This window comes from Filicampus tigris, chromosome 4, assembly GCF_054856515.1.
Source record: "Filicampus tigris isolate MCC_2025a chromosome 4, RoL_Ftig_1.0, whole genome shotgun sequence".
NCBI lineage: Eukaryota > Metazoa > Chordata > Actinopteri > Syngnathiformes > Syngnathidae > Filicampus > Filicampus tigris.
The window spans coordinates 9169164-9195041 of NC_141220.1; the positions used below are offsets into that span (position 1 = coordinate 9169164).

A 25878-nucleotide genomic window follows, 5' to 3' on the forward strand; every position below is an offset into this window, starting at 1 on the left:
CATTGCTCGTGCTGCGACATTAGACATAGTTGATTTGGAAGTCACAGAATTACAAGCTCAAAGCAGTCATGCTTTGTCACCGTGTGTTTATATGAGATGTTCCAAAATGGGTGTGCTGTTAGGAAGAAACTGTTGATTCCGATTCAGTTGTTGAGGACAGCGCCATGGTTACAGTAATACAATGTACACTGCCCTCCATAATTATGCTTAAGAGGTGTTTTTTAGCTTCCTACAAATTCACTTTTTTTTCCTTAATAATGTTGGGTCAAAATTTATTAAAATAAAAAAAAGGAGGTGGGGGGGAATCCAACCTTTAATTCAAGTGCATTTATTCAGTGAGGAAAATAACTCAGATTAAGAAAGAATTCTTTCACACCAAATCATCTGTGCCTCAATTATTAGCACCCCTGATGTTAATACTTTGTACAACCCCCTTTATCCGGCAAAACAGCGTCTAATTTTTTCCTGTAATGTTTTGCAAGATAGGAGAATACAGAAAGAGTGATCTTTGACCGTTTCTCTTTGTGCAATCTCTTTTAGTCATCCACAGACATGGGTCCTCTCCTCTGCTTTCTCTTCTTTCGCTCACTCCACAGATTTTCAAGACGGTTGAGGTCTGGCGACTGAGATGGCCATGGGAGCAGCTTGAATCTGTGTCTGCCGAACCATGTTTGCAATATTCATCTTAACCAGGTGTGCCAGTAACTATGGAGGGCACTGTGTGTATATTATTGATGAATTGTATTCCTCATAATGTCTTTGAATGTGGTACACTAAAATCGAGCTTGGGAAAAGATATGCAGGATTGTGTCATAGAGAAAAGTTCAAACAGCTATTGGGATTTAACATGAATGTGTCTCCAGAGGTGGGCATTTTACAAAATTTTGCTGGTCCGTCATTCGTCATCTATCAGTGGCCAGATAGCCGTCCGTCATTCGTCAGTCCGTAATATTTCGCGACGAACTGAAATCTAATCGTCAGTCCGTCAGAAGTCTGTCATTTGGTCCCCCCCAAAAAACGTCAGAAAAACGGTTGCCCGTTAGTGACGATTACACTGACGGATGAAAACCCGCTTCGGTCATTCGTCAGTATGTCATTTTTAAAAGGTGTCCCGTCATTTGTCAATCGTCAGTCAAACGGGTATCCGTCAATGACAGACTGACGGGCCGGTCCGTCAGTCTGCATGTTTCACAGCAGAATGATAACATGATTATTCCCTCTCTTTTCTCCACTATATGGTAGCCATGAGATTTAAGATGTCGATCAGTTTTTGGTGATTATCTATGCAAATTGTATGTTTGATAGCAATTGGGGTTGGTATCAGGACTGTTATGTTCTTCCACACCAACGTCCGCCAACTATTGTGTTCATCCACCTAGCTTGGTGCAGTGTGGCAGTCATGATGGAACAGAAAAAGGTTGCTCACACAAAGTTGTAGGTGTAGAATTGATTAATTAGATAAATGATGTGTCCCGATACTTTGTGCATGTCCTTTGGTTGTGTTCCAGTTTTCTCCCATTTGTGTTTCTAACCTTAGTCGTTTTAAAATGATATGTGTGTCTGTGAAATGGTTGTGACCGGCTCCCATTGCTGCCACCAGATCACACTGTGAGATGCACAGCCACTGTGAAAGGGAGCGGAGACAAGAAAATTGGTTGAATTGGAAATGAAGTGAGGAGTGAACAAAAGACCAGATGGGCACACTGAAACTGTTGCTGTCTGAAAAGAGGAAGGAGGGGGAGCAGGAGATGGAGAGGGAGGAGGTAGACACGGAGCCAGATGAGAGGGAGAGATCACCTTCGCCTTTAGCCGTTTCAAACTGTGGAGGAAGGCAAAGGAAGAGCGGTGGAAGCAGAGAGGTGGGGCAAGTGGGTGTGTGTTCACATGAGCCGCTCGTCCTCTTCTTGTGTGGGTGCATACAGCTGCTGTGGTTTGCAGAGACAGAAGAGAAAAGTTGGGTAAAGTCTGAGTGTTCTCCAGCTGCCAACACACACAGAAACTCCCTCTGACAGAGAAAGCTTTCTTTTTTAAGTGCTTTCTTATTCATTCACTCTCTTTCACACATACACACGTTGGCCATCCTGGTTGAGAGGGAACGAGGACTACTAGAGGATCCATACTCACCTTTACCTTCAGCTACTCTGCCAGCCATCCAGACAAAGCTTGCCCAGGATGTGGACTCTTCTCTTGGGGGTCACCTTAGGACATCTGGCCTCCTGTAGGTCAGAGCAACTTCAAGGTGAGGTGACCATGCCTTCTTCCACTGCTCTTTGTTTGAAATGAGCTTTTTCTTCTTCCTTTGTGCCAGATGTACTCGGCTTTGTTTGAACGCAGGAATATTAAATGTCGGGATCTAAATGGAAATATGAGAGTAAAACTAAAAGAGGCTTTTTGTTCTCTGCAGTTTGGAAAAAAAAAAGAAAAGAAAAGAGTGGAACCCGGCAAGAGTGACTGTGAATGCTGTACAGCAGCGCAGACAGCCTCATGTCTGGCAGTCTGAGACTCCTGACAGACACAAAGAAAATGCTTTTTTGCAGTGTCTGTGTCTAACACATGCTAACGTGCCAGGCAGTAGAACCTATTTATTCAATCTGAACATTAAGCGCAGATTCCAGAGACAACAGGCATGAGGTCATGAGGTTTTTTATTTTTTATTTTTATTTTTTTAGCTTTATGGCCGGAATCACACATTTTAATGCTTTACGCTCTTCCACAAAGAATGTTCAGCACCACCCCTCTGTGCAAATGTCATTGGTTTTTCATCTCATATGTGCTCGTCGAGTGAGGTTTTGATTGCATTTGTTGCCCCGAGCGATACATCTCTGGAGGTGCCGAATCAAACAGGTCTAGGTGCATCTAGCTTGGTCCCACAGGAGATGGTTGTCAGGTTGTTCACAAAGACTCCCTCCGGCACCATGGCGCTGAACATTACCCTCTGGAAATGAGTCCTCATTTAAAGGCAAATAAGAATTTACGTCAAGACAGCCTCTCTGGTGGAAGGAGGACTTTAACATATTTGTTCCTCTCAAGGCATCTTGTGAGCGTAGGAGGCAAGCTTTTGTGTTTGTGCCATTTTTTTTTTTTTTTTTTTTTAATGTCAGAGTGCTCATCATGGTCCAGGAAAAGTCTTTGAACATTAACTCTGTGGGCGCTAGTATATCATTAAGGTCAGGCAGTCGGATCCTGTTTCCAGGCTAACCCTTCGTGTAATCTTAAATTAGATTCATGGAAGGATTTTACAATGACATCTGTTATCCAGTGACATCAGACATCATCTTTTTTTTATTGAATGCACATAATCCACGATTGAAACCCGATTGCCGGTCAGATTATAATGATATTATAATTTATAGCTAAGAAGAAATGCAAAGTGTTGTAATCTCAAAATTTTAGGGTTTTGGGGAAGAGAGGAAGTGAGTGTCAACCAAGTAGACCACACTCTTTAATGCCTTCATCTCTTTTACAAACTACTTCTCCGACCAACCCAACAAAAATAGCGAGCCTCTTCTTGATCATATGTACCGTGTGTCAATGTGTGGTGTGGTCAGGGCCCCTATAATCAGAATCAGAATCATCGTAATTGGCTATGACGATGTAAAAACACACAAATAATGTATCCCCGATAGTTTCAGAAGCCATACCAGTATTACAGTAATCAACTCTAACAAAAAGAACATTTAGGACATAACACATAAGTACAGAGAGTCTTTACGGGATGTAACGGTACCATTAGTGTTGTAGTAGCGAACAATGACTATTTGTGCAACTGATGTAGAGAGTCATCAAGAAAAAATAAAGCGATCAGTAATGCTGTAATTATGATACAACGATGAATGTGCAATAACTCGGAGAGTTCTTGGCACCAGGTCCGAACCAAGAAGCCTATTGCCTCCTCTGGTTTCCTCTGCAACTTCACCACGTGTTTGCCTCCTTTGCGAGAGAAGAGAACAGTAGTCTATGCCTTAGTAGTCAAATCCTGCAACTGAAATACAAGTCTGGATATAATGTGAGACGTGAGAGCCAGAATGCCTTGAGCTTAGCCTATCACAGATATACAGACAGTAAAAACTGGCCTTTGTCCAATGTTGGCTACTAAGATAAGATGGTTAGGCTATGTCGTGGCAACAACCACACCAGATATGCCTGTCCAATAAGAGCAAGTACACAAGCTATGTCAAATAGTGTGAAATTAGCGCAGCAAAACTAACGTCATTCCCGTCAGTCCTGCAATGGATCGCATCAGAATACAGTTTTTATCAATTGAATGATAGTGTATGCCAGTTAGCATGTTAGCATCGTGGAGAGTTGGCTAGCAAGACTCATGAAGAAGTCCAAAAATTATTCAAAAGCCATTTACATTTTGGATTATTTTAGGGAATAAAAAATTAAATAATGTACAAACTAGATTAAAAAAAATATTCTTCATGTCAATGGAAAATCTTTCACCACCCCTCGGAAACATTTGCAGTACCCTTTGCTTTTCAGTAAGCTTACCCACTAACCACATTCACCAGTTGGAAATTTGGGTGGTGACCAAGTGGAGGAAGTGTGTGGTTTGACACCTTTTGTGTTGCTGCAATGCATGTATTTTCATTAGTGATACTTCCTTTTAAGTATAACATCACCTACAGATTTCTGATCACATTAAAACTGTATGGAATAGCTGGTCATTCTTGTTGCTTTCCACTCTTATTGCAAGAATGTGTGTACACCAAACCTATTTTCATTAAGATCTCACATTTCACCTGCCACACATTGTTTTGAGTGGTAGGACACGACTGTAGGGCAGTGCAATTTACTGAGGTGGATGATGCAAGATAGTGGAGCTTTGCTGGAGTGACGTTAATGGCACAAGGCCTGCTTGTAAACCAGCTGATGAAATGCAATGTTACAAAGAACACCAAAGTGTCTGTTTGAGCGTGACATCCCTGCTGGAGCTTTAATTCTGACGTTATCAATAAAATGTGACCGTGACAGACAAAGAGAACAGAGAAGACTCAGGGTGATAAGTGAAAACAACAAGTCTTGCTGATCTAGATATGATTGTACTTGCTATACTGGTTGTCTCCATGCTTTATGATGACGACATATCGTTGATCACGCTTTAGTAGTTGTCTGAATGAGTATTAGCGTTTGTGCACTTGCCTGCTTGGGCAAATTTGGTCTTTATTACGAGCATGCAGAAGACAAACAAATGATTTAACAAACACAACAGGAAATGGATCAGAAAGTAGAGGGAGAGAACATGAAGTGTAGTAGTGTAGATCTCGTATATTACTTCTACATGAAGTTACGGTATATTCCTTTTGCTCCTGTTTGAGGCAGCAGGATTGATCAGTCTCCTTGGTTTCAAATTCATTAGGTTACAAAGGAAGCTTTGGGGTGGTCACTGCTTCAAGAAGGCAGGCTTTGGGGCTGCACAAAGACCCCCATGATTGCTCCCATTGCATACTAATGAATCCCCTTTTTTTGCAGTTTTTGCTGTTTTTGATCTTGCTGGCTAGGTTTGCAAGGGTGCAACTGCAATGTTTTTCAGCCTACACTTTTAGGGACACTGTGCCATGTGGCAGCATGTGTTAAGGTTCTGTCAGGTGTGTGTGTGTGCGCGTGTGCGTGTGTGTACTGTGGGTGGGTGGAGGCCTGAGGCAACTGCCATTCAAGGCAATATTGGCGCAGACTCTTTTTGCCCAACTCGCTCTAACAGCAGAGGGCTCAACTGATGTTGACAATGAACCAATAAAATATCGCCAAATAATATAACAGGCTGAATGTAAATTGTACACTAGCTGTATCGTCACAATAGAAACATAAAAAATATATATTGATGTAATAGTCATAAGTAAATCACAATGAATTTGCTTTCATATTTTTTTGCTTTTTCCTTGCCTTCATGTTGCAATGCAAGAGTAACATTTATGAAACAGTTATTTCCTCATTGATGTACTTCCTTTTTTACACTCTACCAATGGAACAGTTTGCCTGTTGTTTCATAGATAACCTTGTGATAATGTGTGACTATACACAAGGTAGTAGAGTGATACTAATAAATCAAAGGCCACTTGTAGAAATAAACCAATAATATAGGTTTTGGAAAACAATATTAAATTCACCAAAATGTGACTCAAGGTTTTGGCCCGACCTATATATAACTTTAACGTCTACTCTATTAAATGATTAATTTGATTCTTTTTAATTATTGAAAACTAAATTCTCTTGACCAGAGCAATATCAAGCTATGCTCATCTTATCTTACGGATTGCTTCCATTGTGTCATCACAAGTTATGTTTGTGGGAAAGCAACTACAGAATGTGTTGTGGTAATTAATAATAGCTTATACTATGACATTGTGTTATACATTAGAAGGAACTCATCAATATATCCACTGAATATGACATTTCTTGTTTACATGTTTTAAATGAAAAAGGAAAGCTCTTTTTAGTGCTATTTTAGGACATATTGGCTGCAGCCATGTCAGCTCTGAATTCGAATTACCAGTAGGTGATTTAAAAGTTTACTGTGGTCAGCCACAAACATTGTCAGGGGGATGACGAGATGCTCACTTTGTAGGTTATTGTACAAATATCTTCTTTTTGGGGGGGCATTTCGCATCTTAGTAGCTTTTCTCACTTTCAGTGTAAATGTACATGTTCACCTGCTCACATCAGGGAACCCCCTCATGTCTGTTCAAACAAGGTATAGTTTTTTATCATAGCAATCAAGCTACTAGTGCTAAAACATAATGTCCCAAAAAATAATTATTTTAGTGTTACATTGAGTATATGTATGTATGGGTGTGACTTTGCCTGAGGCCCTAAACTGCAGACCCATGATGCTTCTGTTTTTCCCCTCATTGTAACATTGTCTCATGTTGCACTCACGGAAGACGCCATTCACACGTCAATTCATTTATTTGCTTTTTACCCACTGAATGGTTGTGAAAGGGGTCTCGTGAACCTTGCCATGGTCTGAATTAAAGAAAGTGGTAGCAACAACTACAGCTGTACTATAATTACACTGCCATGCACATGATGCTATTGATTTAATATGATGATAATGAACTTTAAAACAACCAACAGCGATGAAGAAGAAAAATGAAAGCATTGGGGGTTAATTGCTTTCAGTCTGCTTCAATTCCACAGGTCTACCCTTTTTATGTCTGGTTCTCACTTATTCATTTACTATAATAGAGTAACAGTAACAAAGTGCTTGTCCTCACTAGGGTTGTGGGTGAGCTGCAGCCTATCCCAGCTGACTTTAGACATATTGAGACAAACACCATTCACACATTTGATGTTAAATTAAGCCTCGTCTACACATAGCTGGCTATTTTGCAAAAAGGAGATATTTTTCTGCGTTTTTCCCTGTCATCCACACATCCCTGAGATTTTTTTCATTAAAAACAAAGGTTTCTGAAAACAAATATCTTCGGATCCGCATTTGGCTGTGGACAGTCGTAACTATCGACTTGTGTAATTTAGGCGCGTCAGTCAGTCCTTCACTCTTTCATGCAGCTCCGGCACCGACCGCACTTGTGTCCCTGCAGCACAACCTGTCTCTTGTCTGTTTGTTCCACCTCCCCGACAACCATATTCTTGGCGCAGGACAAACATGTGACATGTGCACTCCGAGCACTGAGTATTCACGTGACAGCACAAAAAAGTAGCTTTTACATTTATAGATAATAATTAGTCATTAGGAAAGTTAGAGAAATGTGTCCCTACACCCTTCTTCCCGCACACTAGCTTCAGTTTCAATATGTTAGTGCATGCGTCCTGTAAGCGTAAATGAGAGAGAGAGAGAATAATAAAAATGGGAATATGCCAGCAATATTATATTGTGTTTGATGACATCATATTTACTATCTATCCGGTTTAAATATTTGTTATAGTTATTAGAGCGAGGCCGTTCATGCAGAAGAAGCTGAATAAAGAAGCGGCTTAACACTGTGCTGCTTTTTTGGTTCATTTTAGCAAAGAAGACAGCAGAAAGATACATCACAATTTAACATAATTGTAACCTGTTATTTATTCATTTATCCATTTATTATTATGATTTTTATCCTCTTGGATTTTATTTTCTCCCGTATTATTCTTTATTTTTATTAAATTTTCTCTTACTGACTTAGTCTTTCTGAGAGCTTCATTTTTTTCTTAAGTATTAACTGCAGTGTCACCTCATGGGAGACTCCACGTCCAGGAGTGCGCTTGTCTGGTCGTGGAGGACATCCTGCCTTCTCATCTAATCCTCTTCTTGACGTTTCTGTAAATGCGCTGAAAAACGCACTTATGGCGTTTCGTGTGGTTGCATTTTGTTTTAAACAAATCAGGCAGTTTGGATGGATTTTTTTTGTAGTACATGGAGAGGCTGAAAGATTCAGTTTTAAAAAAAGCCTTAGTCTTAGACAAGGCCGTAGTCTTCAATTAACCTAACATGCATGTTTTTGGAATATGGATTTTTGGAAGTTGAAGTGCCCGTGTAACCCGCTCAATCACAAGGGGAACATGCAAATTTTCACAAGAGGGCCTGAACAGAGATTCAAACGCAGAGCATCTTAAATGTGAAGCAAAAGCTGCTAAGATGCTCCTTTGTACACCAACTCATCTTAAATTGTTATTTCTACATTCTCACTTTTTAATGACAAATCCTGTTCTGTTTTATTCTTCCAACAGTCAATTCTCGCAGCTGCAGCTATGCCGGAGTGTTTATTGTCGAGGGTGAAGCTCGTCACTCTCTCACCTTTAACAAGGCTCAAAAGGTGTGCGAGCAGCTCCAGACTACAATAGCAAGTCCAGAACAAGTAAAACAGGCCTTTGACAAAAACATGGAAACCTGCAGGTGAAAGCACTAACTTTTCATTTGCTTGGCCCTCTCAACCAATCAGCTTCATTTCTGCACCTGGTCAGCTGTGCCTTGCTGTGTCGTTAGCCTGCTTGTATTTAAGTCCTCTGTTTCTATTCACTCGCTGTTGGCCTCGTGTCAGTTCATGTTGTGTTGATGCCTGTTTTTTTTCTTTTTTTTTTTTTTTACTGCTCTTTGGGTTTTTAGATTTGTAAATGTTTCCCCTGCCTTCACTACTACTTTGTTTTGTCGCATTTGAGTCTTGGACATAACAACTTGTGTCACTGTGTTTAAATGTAATCCTTGTGGCAATCATGAAAGCAGCTGAATTTGTCACAGACACCACCACACCACAACTATGCATATTCTAGCCTCAAATGTTTCATGTTTTACTGCAGGAATTCTTTTTGAAAGATTAAATATTCAAAATGTCACGAATACCACAGTTAACTCCAATTTCCATTCTGACAACAACTACATTGCATAGGTTTGATTTATTATACAAACTTCGGAAAAGACTAATTTTCAATTGCCACCGCAACAGAAATGAACAGAAATTCTTTGTCACATTACAACAGTGGTAAAACGTCAGGATCAGAAAAGCGTTCAGTGCCGTTCTAAACACTATTTACTATTTGTTCCATTAAATTATAACAAAGTTATACCCAACACGCTAAACTCTTCACTTCATAACGTTTCTCTTCACTGCACTACTTTACTTTTATAGTACAGTATGTGGCTGTTGGATTTTTTGTCCAATCAGATTTCAACCTCTATGTGCTGTGCTACGTCAATGTAATCTGTCCAGAGTCTCCAAAGTGAGTAGCATTGGCCAATGCAGTTTAAACTACACTCAGGGCCGGCTCACCCATTAGGCGAGATAGGCTGATGTGGAGGGCGCCGTGGACTCGGCTGAAAATGAACCTTCAATCAAATTTTATTCAAACGACTATAGTACTATTAATTCTCTATGTATTTTACTTTATTTTAAAATCAAAAAGAAAGAAGAATAAATTGAATCTACTATAGACAATCAAATAACCGATGAGGAGCAAATTTGAATGAATTTGAAATCAGCGTTCTTGCCCAGGCAGAACAGCTTCTTACATATTGTGCATCACCTGCGTTGAATGAACTCTTGAGTGACTGCCTTATTTCTCAATTTATGATGGTGGTAGTTGCACTTTAAACGGTATATGAAAATAAAATTATTCCATAATTGATTAAAAACGTTTGAAATACTACCATTTTTTGTAAATAGTATTTCATATTAAAGGAGAATTAGAACATTAAATATATGATTTGATGTTGAACTAAAGAAGCTAAAACAACTATGACAGCCTCGTGTGTTGTACAGAAACGTGAAATATGAGACAAACTAATGCTGTTAAAGAAATAAAAAATGTGTGTATTATGTTTATATTACCACTACCAGTTATTTACAAAAAACATATTTTCCCTTTAATTCTGGAGATTTTCTATGACAGCCTCGTGCGTTGTACAGAAACGTGAAATATGAGACAAACTAATGCTGTTAAAAAAATAAAAAATGTGTGTATTATGTTTATATTACCACTACCAGTTATTTACAAAAAACATATTTTCCCTTTAATTCTGGAGATTTTCTATGACAGCCTCGTGTGTTGTACAGAAACGTGAAATATGAGACAAACTAATGCTGTTAAAGAAATAAAAAATGTGTGTATTATGTTTATATTACCACTACCAGTTATTTACAAATACATATTTTCCCTTTAATTCCGGAGATTTTCCTCAGACTCCTAAGTCTAATACAAGTTCCTGTGTACTTTATGCAAATCTTTGCCAGTGACTAATATAAGAAATTAAACTTCTTGATGAACTGTCAAACAACTGAATGTTACAATAAGAAGAGACAAAAGAAAAACATTGCATTGAAGGACAAGGTACCAAATGTTGGGCACCTGTGGAAGAAAAAAAACCTGTTTTATATTTTAGAATGAAACCACTTTAAAACTGGTGAGCAATTCAATTCCAGTCACTTTGTTGTTCGAGTAAAACAGCTGATCAACATTTCAACCATGAGGATCACAGAAGAGCGTCAACGCTTAAGAAACAAATGGGCCTTTCATCGCTGAGTAGTAATTTGCCCTGAATCCATATAAAAATGTAAAACGTATCTAATCTTTTGCAACATTATTTTGAATGACATGTGAATCAATTCAGGAGATAATGCAATGTAGCGAGTCATTATCCGAAGAGGATAAGGAGCATTGAAGGTTGTATTGGAGAGCATGATGGAATTAACTGCAATTCTTCCTGGTCAAGATGCCAAATTCGACTTTTAAATGATCCTGTGGATATATAAAATGGATCATTCAAATGCTGTGACGTTTGTGAATTTCATTGCCGGCCACAATCACAGTCGTTCTTCAAAACTAAGTTATTGAAACAACAATCTTATCTTTGGGCTTCCATGTCAACTTTGTCAAGTTCACAGTCTTACCGTCTCTGGAAATATCATCATGTCGATGTCAAATGTGTCTTGTCAGGTACGGCTGGATCAGCAACATGAGCTTCGCCATCCTCAGACACACAAAACACGAGAACTGTGCAGTGAACATGACCGGTTTAATCATTCCTCTTCGTGACGACCTAAATGAAAGTTATGACGCTTACTGCTATGATGAAACAGGTTCGTTTTTAGGCCCTGCAAAGATTGTTCTTCCCATAACTCACTTTGAATGTTTTGCATATTCATAATCTATATCTCTCAGATGACCTTTTATTCATATCTCAATTGTTATCTTTTCAACTTTGTCCATGTACTAGCTGGGCCTGCGATCAACTGTGAGAAGGCATTTCAAGGATATGAACAAGGTAAGAAAGACCGTCCATGCATGCACCGGTTTGAAATGATTTACAAAAATATGCCTTTGTCACATAATTTCAAGAATGTTAAATTATTAAAGCATTTCATTAACAACATTTCAATCTATTTGAAGTTAAAAGAAAAGTAAAGTACAAGTTAAGTCAATAGTGTTAAATCTACATTTGGTAGCAGGCAAACCCAATACACATACAAACTGTACTGCTACTAAACATCAATAAAAGTGGTTAGGAAATAAATCTTTCTTTCATCATTCTACTGTCGTCAACCCAATGAATATAATAAGCTCTGACATTATAGGATGTTCTTGTTGCTTCTGAATGTTGTCGACCATGACAGGTTGCCATGGTGATGGAAGAAACATACAATTACAATCCAGTGTGCCATCCAAATGATTTTGGATGGACCCATCTTTTGCCAAGTTGACTATCCAGGATGAGATTGCATTTCATGGGCATGTAGCAGACTCATTTGATATCAATGTTAACAGTCATATCAGTGTTTTGTTCTAACATGTCTGTCCCAGTTGTGCAATTATGACCTTATCTCAGCTCATTGTTTTGTTTTGTTTTGTCTCAAAGATTTATAGAGGCGCCAGTAGCTGAGTGCCTTAGCTTTATCTCTCAAAAGGATGAATGTGCGAATCCAGCTGAGTTGAGACTCGAAACAGAGAAAATGCGAACAGAGATGGTTGTGTGCGTCTTGGATATTGAACCGCCCTGTGCTCTGTATTGAAAGTGCTTTCCCATGTGGAAATAAAGAAAATGTACAGTAGTTGAATCATATAAATCACAACTGCATATCTGCCAACCAGTGGTGAATGGTGATATACATATACAGTTGTGCTCGGCATGTAAACCTGTGAGTACAACTGTATCTATGGTGATTTTTGTGAACTACCAGTGTCCCAAGCGTAAAATTGCTCTTCAAATCTTAGATTGAATTTGTTTGTAACGGGTAAATGGGCTTTCACTTGGATAGCGCTTTTCCACCTACAAGGCGTTCAAAGCGCTTTATACTGATCCATGCCAACCCCCCAAATAGTAGAACAGTTTCCATCTATTGTTACAGTACACATATTATTGCATAGTTGTCAGTTTTGGCTCATGTCGTCAGCTATTATCTTCAAACATGTATCATGTCTTTAGAAACTATTGTCTGTATTAAGTCAGTTGATTAAAAGCTTCTATTTCTTGCATTTGTGGCATCTTAGGCAGGCAAAACCTTTTCTGTAGACTTTTAAGTTCATTTAGCTGCTGTCATCATGTTTTATTTCAATGAAGAGTAGTGAGCCTGACCCAGAAGAAGTGATGCAAGCCCAAGCCATGACTTGACGTGACGGTGAATGTTTATCATCTTATCAGTTGATATTTTTCCCCCATCATTTTTGAGGCTGGAAATAAAAAAAACAAAATGTCGATGTCTTCTAGCATATTCATCTTTCGATGTCAATCCAAATGTCTTTAATCAATAGCAAACAAAAACAGGAATTTGCCTCTGTAAGCTTTATAACAAAGCAAAGATATGCCAATGTGGTTGCATAAACATTTCTCCCCCTTTGTCAGCAATTCCTTCCACAGAGCCTGGGCTGCAGGTGTCCAGCCCAGCAGAATCAGGACACTTTGTTGGGGTAACTGTTATGACACCATCCCCTGTGTCAGAGGAAGCCACCGAAAGGCCTACAGTGGAAGATAGTTCGCTAGGATGGGGCGACAATGCGAGTGTCCTGTTTTCCTTCACCGTTGGAGACTTCGATCAGCCCACGGGATCTGGGCTGCATCCACCCCTCTCTGAAGAAGAAACAACGTCGACCCTTGCCCCTGTCAGAGAGGCCGATGTCACACAGCCCCCTCCAGATGACAAGCAGGACACTAGAGCAGAGTGTGAGTAGTACTGTAGCAAGCAAAGTGCATGAGTTGTATACACATTTGACAATGCAACAATTATATTTGAATACCTGGCTGAGAATTGAATGCAATTGCCAATATATTTGAAGAGAAAAGTCATTGATGCAGCAACTTGATGGCTGTACTGAATCTTTAAGAAGACACGGTGCCCTCTGGTGTTTGACTCTCTTACACTAATATACATGCTAAAGACATACAGGCTGGTCGGTTCCTTCGGTGCGCCTATTATGACATTAATTCAAATGATACTTTGGAGCTTTAATAAAAATTGTTTATAATGAACGAAATGCACAAATATCTAAATTCTGACAAAAGGAAATTGTTCAAATTCACCTTACAATACGGACAGCTTTATTTAGAGCATTTAATTTGGTTTATAATCAGTTCAACGCTTTGTGTGCTCAAAGAAACATAATCTTTAATTAAGTATGGGAAGATTGACATACTGTACAGCTTTGCAACTATTTCCAGATATCTTGTTATAAATGTCTACTAACTCTTTGAACAATTGTGATACACACACAATACAATAATAAGTCACTGTTTTGCCACCAGATCTGAGATTTCACAGCATAGAACATGCACGGGTTCTAATAAGTAAACTGCTTCAATAATTTGAGTATGAATAGTCATGTATGTAAAATATTTTTTAACATGTAAACAAATATTTAGGAGATTAGCCATGAACACTGTGGAGTGAGTGATTACTATTTCCTTTCGAGTAAGAGATGAGTGACATTGGTACTGTTTTTGTTTATTGACCTGAAGCTACACAACAACCCCCATACGGCAAGAAAAGGATGAATGCAGTTGTGCCTGAGTCGGATCAAGGCGAGCGCGGCATTTCAACGAGTGAGCAGCCGCAACGTCTCAAGTCATTTGTCATTCAAGTCAAATCGCGCTATGATTTGTGCCTAAAATCTCTAACAGCAATTCTTCTCGGCATGTCTCCCTGCAGACTGGCTTGTCATCATCGTGGTGCTTATAACAATTGCCGCTATCCTCTTTGCATGTGTGGCTGTTGCCAAAAAAAAGAGGTAAGCACTTAGGATTCCAATGACTTTTTGTGAAGGCAACATGTGGAAAAATGCATGTGGATGTGTCCTACATAGCAGCTGGTGCGGCAAGACACAGACCCTGATGATCACCTCCAAAGAGAGTGAGGGCAACGGAGCGGCGGGAGCCGTAGCCTCCAGCTCGCAGGCCCAGGAGAGGGAGCAGGAAATGGTGACCCTCATGAACAAGGAGAAGATCCAGGAGAACGGCAACACGGAGGAGTTTACCGTCATCAAGCTAGAGGAGACACCTGATAAAGAGGCGTGAGGGAGCAGGCGGAAGCAGTGGAAGGGAGTTGGGCGGGCAGGCGGGCGGCGTTCTAAACTGCTTTGGTGGTCAGCACTGGATGGACACTGAGTGGGTGTTAGTGCATAGATGTGTGTGTGATGTGGAAACGTAAAGGTGGCACTGTACTGCGGCAAGGCTGCTGTGCCTTTTCAACCCTCATGCGCAGCATATTGTTTGTCCAGTGTGCCATATTATGGGAAGCATGCATAAACTGGGTGTGAGTGTGTAGTGTGCCAGGTTTTTGTGCATGTGTTATGTGTGTTTATAACAGAGGGGACAGGTGGGGGGTGGGGGGTTGGGGGGGGGGGGTCTGGGGTGGGGGTTGGAGCAGGGTTTTGGGTTGGAATGATTTCATCAATGAAGACGTACAATTTTTTTTTTTTTGTTGTTTTTTTTTGTTAGAAGCGAGCGTTAAAAACGTACATCAGCCCAAACGGCAAAATGCCCGAACTATGACAATGACATTGAGTTTTAAAAATAGTGTGTCATATAAAATATGAGCAAAACAATCTTTTACATTATTACATTGTTGTGCTTTATTTGCTTATTTTGTTTTCTTCGAAACTTGTTAGTTCTTCAGTTTCTCAAGACAGCTGGAGATACCACTTTTGTTGGTCTGTACATATAACTTTTTTGTTGTTGTTTGTTTTTAACAACTTCGCTTGAAATGTCCTTGCCATAATAGCTGCCAGTTTCCTGGTATGAATAGCTTTGTATTCCTGTTCAATAAAACAATGTGTCAATTTCCTTTTTGATTTCTTTGACTGAGGACGTAAGTGATAAAAAGAAAAATCTTTCTAAAATGTAAAAGTGGGAGAAAAAAGTGATATCCTTGCTCTACTCAAGTCAAGTTTCCATGGCAACAGAAAAAGTGATGCCCAAATATGCTTTCACGGGAAATCGAGAATGAAACAAAGATTGCTATTGTAATAGAAAGAGATATAAAATAGTTCCGTATGTGTCAAGATGTACGGCAATTTACTATTAAGAAATGACATCCATTCATCTGTTTTGAATGGCGCTTGTCCTCATTTGGGTCGTGGATGAGCTGAAGCCTATCCCGGCTGGTTTTGTGGCAAGTAGCAAGGTGAACCCTGGATTGGTATATCATGTGTAAGTGCTTAGTTCGCTACATTAGATTTAGTTTTTTGTATTATGTATTTGAATTTAACGTAATGCAACAGTGCAAATGAAATATTAGTCTGTTGAATCACATGAATTGTCATGTACATTTGAATATTTATTCAATTCAAAATAACCACAAACAGTCAATATTAGTTATGAATCAACATTTATTAGTTATATTTGTATATGTACACCAAAGGTACAGCACATTTAGATATGTAGAAACAGATTTTTTTATGAATACCATAAGATCAAGGAATAATTCATGTTTTTTTTTTTTTACTTTAATTCAGTATTGCCCTCACATGTACTTTCTGCCTTTACATCAAAATAAAAGCAAAAGCTCTCCAAAGAAGGGAAGGCCTAGAAAAGTAATATTAAGAAAGCAACTTCCAGTCGATGAAGTTATTATAATTTCAGGGATGTTTCTTCTGAAGAGGACATGTCTCAGTAGAAAAGAGCGGAGATGTAATACAGGGCTATATTGTTTCCTGTTTAAGTTTCAGCAAGTTCCAGGAGGGTTTTTGTGCATATTGTGCATTGCGTAGAAAGTGAAAAAAGGCAAGCGGGTAAAGGCAGGTTTACGATGGGATTTGTTGGCAATGGCATGACAGTCTCACTTTAGGTTGCATGTGTGGCACTTGAACAAAGAACCTGAAAGCAATCTAGAGATCCATGATATGCTACTATCAAAGCATCAGCTCCATTTTGATGATTCTACTGTAAATGAGAAAAGGCCAGTCTTCGCCAGTAAACAGACATAATGATTCACCTGAGGAATGTTGCTCAATATTGTGAAGTGAATGTGTTGAAATCGTTCACTCATCAACTACTAGGCGCCGTTCGATTCTTCACTCGAGCCTACGTACGACAACATTTGACCTTCTTTTCTGCAACCTTTCTCCCAATTTCCATTGAATAAAATCATGTTGGCCCCTTTTAACAGACATCTCCTTCTCTCGCTTACTCTTGTTCACACCCTCTTGTTTGTTTTTCTCCTAATGCAAATGTTGCTTCAGGATATTCTGCATTGCCACGGGTCAGAACATTTATATATCTATTTATGTACAATGACAATGAATGATCACTGCTTATATTGTCATGGAACAAACATTCAAAAGGCTTACATTAGATACAAAAAAAATATATTTATACTGTATATTGTTGAGTGACAGATAAGTAAAGCACCTAATTATTAGAGAATGAAAAAAAAGAACAAACAAGCAATTTAATACACAATTTCCTGCCTATACATTGTGTCTAGTCTAGTTCTACTCAGGACATAGATGATATATTTCCTAGAGGATTACATTTAAAATGTAACAACAATAAAACTATATTCCTACAAACCATTTCATCATTCCCCAATCGGGAAAAAAGGATGAAAACGAACGACACCAACAACGAAGCACTGTTGACTACAATATATACACAAAAGTGCAAGGAGGCACTTCAAATATCATGCTTTTAAGATAGTGGTGCAAAAAAAAAAAAATCATTTCATTTTATTCATGCTTCTAAAATACTTTGAACATAAACGTGGTCCAACTCTCATCATGATCGTGTTCATGGCCTCCTTAATGGAGAAACTTTGTTCCTGAAGGTAAACAGACCATTAGGTCAGACTGGAAGGGCCTGTTATGATGTCAGTGCTGTGCTCTTCAGTGTTTTGTCACCTTGATGGTGTGTACGCGCGTGTTCATATGCAAATGTTTGCCACAAATGTGCATTGTGGGGTATGGACTTTGTATTCATATATGTACTTCCATGTGTATGGAAGCCCACTACCTTGGCTTGTGAGTGTATGCTTCAGGACCTCTACAATACTGAGTGGTGCGATATAGATTTTGTGTGCCTTTTTGATCAGTGTGGCGCAGACAGACATCTTCAAGGCCGGGTTGTCGTTAAGCACAAATTGAGAGAAACAAGACAGGAAAGAACCACACAACACTGAGAAAGAATCCACAGAATTTTCACACACAATCGTCCATTTGTGTCGCTGCTTGTTTGAGAGATCTCAATTATCGTTACCTGATTCGGGTCAAACGTGACAGAATGTGTGTCCACTGCTCTGTTGAGTGAAATCATGCATATTGGCACACAACTGCAGCATCTAGGGTTTGTAGAAGAAAAAAAGGTCTTGGGCTCTGGTGGCTAAAAATATGGAATTGTTTGCCTTTGTACATCTGGCAAAAACAAGAATCCTCGGAGGCTCCTCAAGGATGAGTAAAAATATCTGTGGTCTGTCACTGTTTGTGCATGTCAACAATCCCAGCTGACGACCATTGGCTGCACTTTCTTTTATCTCTGTCTGTGTTTCATCAAAACTCATTTGGACCGTAGCGCAGGGAGAGTATCCGTCAACCACCGGAATGTACTGTAGTTAAAAACATTCATGCAGGAAGCCTTTTGCACATTGTCATAATTCAAATTTGGATGTGTTGTGCTATTGAGCTACAATTTCTTGATGGGAAAGTTCAGGTGAGGAAGTAGACATTAAGATTCCTGAAAATGTCTTCTTTCTAGTTTTACAGGAGTAAACAAATCTCTCAAAACATAATGGCCTGACAATCTCCAGTTATCTCTTGGAATCAGGGTACAGTATTTGCATAATTTTGAGTGTGCCGCCTACTGGCAATAGAAGTCGATGGCTCATTTGTTTGTTTATTTGTGCCATATGCTTTGTGCTTTACGTCATTTATTGGTTTGTGCTGTAATGAATTTAGATGAGCCAATTCGTCATTGGTGTTACAATCAAAATTTCACTTTAATGTCACTGGTGTCACTCAGTCATTTTGGGCAGTGATATGCTGTCTTTTAAAGGTGGAATATCATGAAATGAATACTGCTCTCTGATATGATTGTTGCAGTTTGAAGACTTTCATAGTATGTTTTGTCCTGCCTGTTTGGTCCCAGTAACTGACTTGGTCATACGCCATTCTTCCGAATGCTCTCTCTCTCTCTCTCACACACACACACACACACACATGCACACGCGCACAAGCACGCACACACAGGAAGTTTATATCAAAGACAAAAGAAAATGTCCCTTTCCTAAATTATAGTGAATTATAAACGAAACACATAAAATGTGTCTTCATTGTATGGTTTGTGCTTTAATGTTCCATAGTGAGTATTGTGCTGTAAGGCTCAGCGTAACCTGCCCCCAACCCTTTCATCAATTCTGGCAAATACTTTGTAATTGATAACTGTAGCCAGGTGCATTCTGAGACTAAAAATAAACATCATCTTCGCAGTTGTGCTTATGACGGCACTAAAACGGAAGTAAAGCGACAAAGTGGTCACCATGACGACTCCCACTCTCGTTACAATAATCAATCACCTCAGAGACGCTTCAAGTGGAAGCAGAATGTATTGCTAGCAATAGTGTGTAGTATTTAATGTGTTCTCTTCCTTCCCTCCTTCAACCTTGAAGTATGTTGTGCAAGAGTCTGCTATTAAGGACATAATTGTGCTCTAACAGGAAGCGTGTACCGCTGTTGTCTTTTCACAGTTAAGTGAATTAGTAGTGTTTATCAGTCAGAGAGACAATTACAAAAAGAATCTTAAAGGGACTACTAATAAAGAAAAACTACACTACATAATAGACATTAGTAGTTCTGTTCATAGACATTTTTTTTCATTCACTCTCTTTTTTCCATCACCAGAAAGGAAAGCTTGTGGAGCCCAGGAGCAGGGGATCTCTGCACTGCCATTATTCATGTTTCCATGGTTCCTCCTCAACAAGCGTGCACTCCGCAGCAGAGCCGTTTGTGGCTGAGGTTACCTGCAAGCAGTTAGCACGGAAATCTAAACAACACATTTGAGAAAAAGACAACACTCTTACATCCGCACAGTTAGATTTGTGAATTAGGTGCCATAGATTTGCAATGCTCAAAGGCAGTTTGAGTTAATTCAGCTTTTGGAAATGTACGACTGTGGAACATCTAAAGTTGAAATTACACAAACTGGTGTTTGAATTGATGTGATGTGACATTGTACTTGTGCGATATCAGTGTATTTTGAAAGGAAGGGTTAACCCTGATTTTGTACTTATATTTTCTTTGGCTTTTATGACACTTGTTCTAAAGAAATTCTGTTCTCAACAAGGGGTGTTGAAAGAAGACGAAGCAAGCAGACTCGCATTCCAATTAGTAAGCTTCATCAACATACAGTGAAACATAAAGTGAAAGACTGACCCTTTGAACAAATTAGTTTATGTCCAAACAAATCAGAACATGACGAGCATCTAAGAGAGGACCGAGTTCAACCTTAGATGTTCCACGGTAATTGGGATATTATGTCGATATATTCAGGAAAAGCCACTACTTTCTGGCAATTATGATCTTCTGATGATTTAAGGGCATTCTTTTTCATTTTTGGTTCCATGGTAATGTGTACTGTACATCGGAGTACTCTGAAAAAATAGCAGCAACAATAAATGTAAATGCTATGAGTGGAACTGGAACTCCCAGAGGGCCGCTGATGAACATGCTTATGAGTGGAGTCACCTGGAGACAGACCAAACATGTATAACCAAAACTAAATATACATAAAAAATTGCATGCAAAACAGTGGAACAAAGGTGACACACACCTACAGAATGAATGCATTTGGGATATTTTGCAGAACCGCTATATCATGTTCACCTTCGACAGTAGTGAGTCATGTTATTAGCAGTTCACAAAATAACCAAAGTAGACAGAGAAGAAACTGGAAATAGCAAGCCTATGGCCTGTTGGGAAAGGGGATGTAAATTATCACTCTGAACAGATTTCTGATGCCAGTGTTACCAGGCAACACCTTCCATCCTTTAATACATGAATAGGGCATATGCATGTGGATGTACATACATGCAATACACGTTCCTGCATTATTGTGAAACCCTTAACACATTCAAATAGAGGGCTGAATGTTGACCCTTTTTACACTACGCAACCCTTACAATGGGCCCAAACAACTTTTGTCAAAAATACTCATCTCTGTGTGGTAATGACTCAGTGACTGTGAGGTAGGTGTGTCTGTGGAATAGTTGAGCTGCTAATTATCTGCAACATTTTCCATCTTTGGATTTCAAATGCGTGCAAAATGTGACCCATTGGAAATCTGTTAATAATTAAAATAAGCTATAATTAGATGAATGGAAGGGCCCACGTGGGACACTGAGCACAGGGAAAAAAGTGTCTACAGCAACTGAGACAAATCAGGGGAAGTAATCTCTTATTATGAAGGGCTTTAAATGTGAATGTAGAGGAAACATTTGAAAGATGTGAGGTCTGCTGAATAATGATCCTACATTGTCCAGTGAAGGCCTTTTGGAGCCAGTCCACAACAGGTTACAGGCATGAGAAAAGGCTCATGAAGCTTATCAAATGTGCTGAGGCGATTTGTTTTAGAAGTAATTTTAGATGAGTTGTTATATTTCTACACATTCACAACGCAAAAGCTTCCGTTCCAAAAGAAGTACAAACATGCATTGTCCTCATGCATCATTTCAGTCGTCAAGTTAGTGTGTTAATTGTACTATACAAAGGTGCAGTGAATTGAAAGAGTCAAGCAGCAATGTAGAGTGAGCATGCAACAAGAGAGCTGGTCATATACAAGTCTCTAGATCAGTAAGCATTAATTGTACCTTGAACTCATCTACTACGACAGAATTGTTAGCATTTGCGGAAGGCGTTAAGACGCACTGGTTGGAATTGTTTTCGTGGTGGTTCTTCATGTCGTCGTAATACGACTGGGTCTTTGTCATTTCAATGTCGTCTGATTTAGCCGTGTGCGCATCCAGCTCTTCAAGCTCCGCCTTGGACATGTGGTACACGATGCCTGCACCGTAGGAGTCCCCAACCACATTCACAGAGGTCCTGAATCGGTCCCTGAGGAGACAATTTGCATTATAAGAAGCAGAAGGGTTTGAGTTACTGTTGCTGGATAACTGCAAGCCTTGGCTACTCAGCTGTTAAAGACAGTGCCCCAACAGATTGCACTGGATTTCATACAGGTTGACTGTGTTCTGTAGACATATATACTGTATATTTATATCCATCTCCATTATCTATACCGCTTATATAGGGTTCTCTTGCACAAAGGACATTCAAGGACAGCACAAAACTGATTTTAAGAACGGCAAGAACCAATTTTGTCCATTTTTCCACCAAAAAATAACTCACTCAAAATTGTAATATTATTGAGGTGCTCTGTTTGTCGTGCATATCATTCCACAAAAAGATATTAAGCCAGCTCACGTAGTATAGGGCAGTATCAGACCCAGTGTAAGCGCAGCTAAGGCATGTCAGCCATCTAGTGGTGATTGGCGATATTACAACTTTAACTTTTCACTCAGTAAAAAAATATATGACATTTTATAACTACCGGTTTTATATCTTTTCTATTACTATAATACAACATAAGCGGTTAATACAAAACTAAAAACAAACTCACAGAAGCCAGTCGACAGCAACGAGCAGACTGATGTCCTGGGTTGGCAGCCCCACAGCAGTCAGGATCAAGAGCATGGTCACCAGTCCAGCACTGGGAATACTGGCAGCGCCAACACTGGCCAGAGTGGCTGTGAGACTGGATGAAAACACGATACACAAAAAAACAAATACAAAGTCAAACACCAGAGCAATAACGTTTCCTGCACACACCTTGTACAGAAAACGACTGTCACATTAGGACTCTGAATGGTGTAACTCAGCAGATAAAAGGCATTAATGTGGGTGCTTCTTGTTCAGAGGTACACGTGTGAAAGATGAAAGGCTTCACTCACAAGTGGGTCGAGTGATCATGAATTCTCAAGATGAAGGTCACTCAACCTTGACTCACTATCAAGCCAGTGGCAATAATTAATAATAATATTTGGAGAAACAGGTAGTTTTCCTACTGTGTATTTGTTGTATTTCTTTCCTGTTGAAATTCACTTTTAGGAACTACATGTTAAGAATTATTTGTACCCAAAGCTTTTGTGTTCATGCGTATGTGTATGTGTGTATTGTACAACTTTTCTTTGTCAATAGTTCAATCTACTAACTCAACACCTCTAGTACAGAGCCAGTCATCTTTTTGCCTTCTTCTGTAGTTCACTCATTGACCTTCATCTTGCAATAACAGTAGTTATTAGTACTGTATTTGTATCTCAGCCTTGGTGTCGCTTGGTTGTCTCATTCAACATTGCCTCTTTTATTGCTTGAACTTATGCTGTCAGATTTTTGCTCTCCTGCTTTTCTGCAACACTGTTTGTCTGTATCTGCTTTTGCGTCCACTTTCCTCAAATATTCTGTCTTCCCTTATCAGAAGGCAACTTCAGTTTGCCCTTTTAGTGAACTAAACAACTGCAGTCTCCTAGTTCACTACAGAAAATTTTGTTAAGCAAGTTGTATACTTCAAATATTTGTGTTAATTTGAATCAAAGCAACCTTTTCTTCGACCCATCTAGTGGCTATTTTTCAAAACAGCAACCAGAAGCAATCAGACAACGGTTTTAGTGTAATCTAATACTGTACTTTTGACGACTCCCTTCTTGGTGAGTGGAAGATGTTGACCCTCCTCCATGTCCAGACTGCAGGTGACACATGCTTCATAATAGACAGTGCTGGTTGATCTGATTACCCTTTCATACTAAGTGTAACATGTTGCATGCAAACTTAAAAAAAAAGAAAGTGGCTCAACAACAAAAGCGTGTCCACTCATTCTTGTAAAAAAAAAACAATCAGTTAGTCTGGATATCCTCGACTTTAAGGCGAGTAGCAGACAAAGTGTGGTCGACAGCCTCAAGAAGGAACCACTTACGGCTGCATGGATGAAATGCCTGAGTTGACAAAAACCCATGGTGTGAATTTAACATTGGTGTGTGTTGGGGACTCATCCCTCACAGACTTAAATATAGGAACGCTGCACCTAAAACGTAGCATATTTGATTGCTTTTGGTGTATGTTTCTACGATTTTTTTGTTTTATTCTGTTTTAGCATTTTTGATGAGAAATTGTAGTCCCTACATGGCAAGATTCCATTAATGTATTTATTAATATTATTATTTAAATAGATTTATGAAAGAGAAATGTTTGGCACACTATATCACTGCGTGTGGTTTCTGACCTAACAGTCACAATCTGACCGGGGTCCAGGTGGACACCGTTCATCTGGGCAATGAAGATGGCAGCCACAGCCTCGTACAGAGCAGTTCCGTCCATGTTGATGGTGGCACCAACTGGGAGCACGAAACGAGTGACTCTTTTGTCAATTCCCAAATTCTCCTCCAGACAGCGGAAAGTAACAGGAAGTGTGCCGGCGCTTAGAATAAAAACATGATGTCATTAGTTTGGATATTAAAAACACATAAGGATACAGACGTCTACGGTCTTTAATGCTGACCTTGATGCAGTGCCCAGGGCAGTGATCCAGGCCTGGAAAATACCCAGGAAGAATTTGAAGGGGTTTTTCCTGACAATTACAAAATAGATACTAGGCAGGAAGATTGCTCCATGAATGATGAGTCCAACGATCACGGTGACCATATACATTCCCAGTTGCCTGGCCACCACTTCCAAGTCCTTTATGGAGATGATCTTACCACAGATCAGGCAAGCAATACCAAAAGGAGAATACCTGGCAAAAATAAACAAGGCTTAGATGTATACATAGTATAACCTGACTTTATGTTTAAAACACACCAAAAATGGTATCAAAACCGTTTAAACAAATGACAATGGAAGATAAGCACAAAAATAGTTTAAGTTAGTAGTACATATTTTTCCAATACTAACCACATGATCATGATGACAAGTTTCATCACAATCTCATTGAGAATGTTGAAAAATTCAATCATGAGTCTGGCCCTCTCGCCCATCTTGCCCATGCAAATGCCAAATGCAATAAAGAAACCAATCAGACCTGTGTGGAAAAGTCACACAACTGTCAGACTTTGACAATGAAAGTCAAAGGGGGCGGGGGGAATGAAATCAGACAAAACCATTTTATTACTGTCAGACTTGAAAAGTTAATACAGACCCAGGACATTCATTCCACTCTTGAACTGCAGGGACTTTTTAATGGCAAACTGAGGTTCCTTGGTAATATTTGTTAACAGGCCCTCCATTGTGGTGGCATTGACGTCTTCCTCAATAACCACCTCCACCTTCTTAGTCACCGTCTGGATCTGAAGTGGAAAGTCAACGTTCAGTGACAATCTGGATGATTGATACAGTATGAAAAATGTGCATACAGTAGTACTCTCACTCTCTCATTTGTTGCTCTCATTTGCAGTGCCATATTTGCATTAGCACATGATGCTGGCGTTATTTCATTTCAAAACGTATTTCATATTTAATACATACTATTGGTTTAATTTCAAAGTCCCCTTATGAAGTCTAATTTATTTAGTTTGTGCCCAGCTAACTTACTGTGCCTGTCAGTTAAGTGCAGGTGTACTGCGTTGTCGGCATGACTGGCAGGCAGAATTCTCACGTGTGAAGTGGCAGCAAAAACACAATTCTCACAATTATATGCATACGGTATTGCTAAAATTTCAGTTGAGAAGAATCGCAATTTTTCAGGGGGGTGTTCATGATGTGAAATTTGAAGAAAATACATATGAAAGTAAGAGTGAGTTCTGTAGTTTTCCCATTTTGTAACCTACCAATGTAGTTGATTTTTTTTTTCATGTTAAAAACTGTGCAGATTTTTCCTACTACTGTTTCAGAGGATGCTCTATTTCCTAGTGTTCCAAATTTATTTATTAACACAACATATGAGATATTGCAAGCATTTGTTATAAATCCCTCCTTTGAAATACA

At 39.3% G+C, this 25878-nt stretch overlaps 2 protein-coding genes across 5 annotated transcripts in view; one reads left to right on the forward strand and one right to left on the reverse strand.

Moving 5' to 3' along the window:
• Positions 1-1774: 1774 nt before the first annotated feature.
• On the forward strand, positions 1775-15237 carry cd44b (CD44 molecule (IN blood group) b). 2 transcript variants are annotated; one of them, XM_086029437.1, is made up of 8 exons: positions 1775-2239; positions 8671-8836; positions 11371-11513; positions 11651-11698; positions 13274-13591; positions 14384-14467; positions 14574-14652; positions 14731-15237. In XM_086029437.1, the coding sequence occupies exons 1-8, from the start codon at positions 2173-2175 to the stop codon at positions 14936-14938; spliced, it is 1113 nt and encodes a 370-aa protein (XP_085885563.1). In that variant the 5' UTR covers positions 1775-2172; the 3' UTR covers positions 14939-15237. The 2 variants fall into 2 exon arrangements, with proteins under 2 accessions (XP_085885563.1, XP_085885562.1); XM_086029436.1 differs by having other exon boundaries at positions 1778-2239; positions 14728-15237.
• A 996-nt stretch (positions 15238-16233) lies between these two features.
• Positions 16234-25878, reverse strand: part of LOC147148406 (excitatory amino acid transporter 2-like) — a 41159-nt gene continuing 31514 nt past the window's right edge. For 2 of the 3 annotated variants that reach the window (XM_086027755.1, XM_086027754.1), the window contains exons 5-11: positions 25094-25241; positions 24850-24976; positions 24458-24691; positions 24182-24376; positions 22526-22660; positions 21717-21960; positions 16234-19871 (exon numbers count right to left, since the gene is read on the reverse strand). In XM_086027755.1, the coding sequence (XP_085883881.1) occupies positions 19800-19871; positions 21717-21960; positions 22526-22660; positions 24182-24376; positions 24458-24691; positions 24850-24976; positions 25094-25241 (1155 nt within the window). In that variant the 3' untranslated portion in view covers positions 16234-19799. The remainder of the gene's footprint in view (positions 19872-21716; positions 21961-22525; positions 22661-24181; positions 24377-24457; positions 24692-24849; positions 24977-25093; positions 25242-25878) is intronic. The other variant, XM_086027756.1, reaches the window with a different exon arrangement.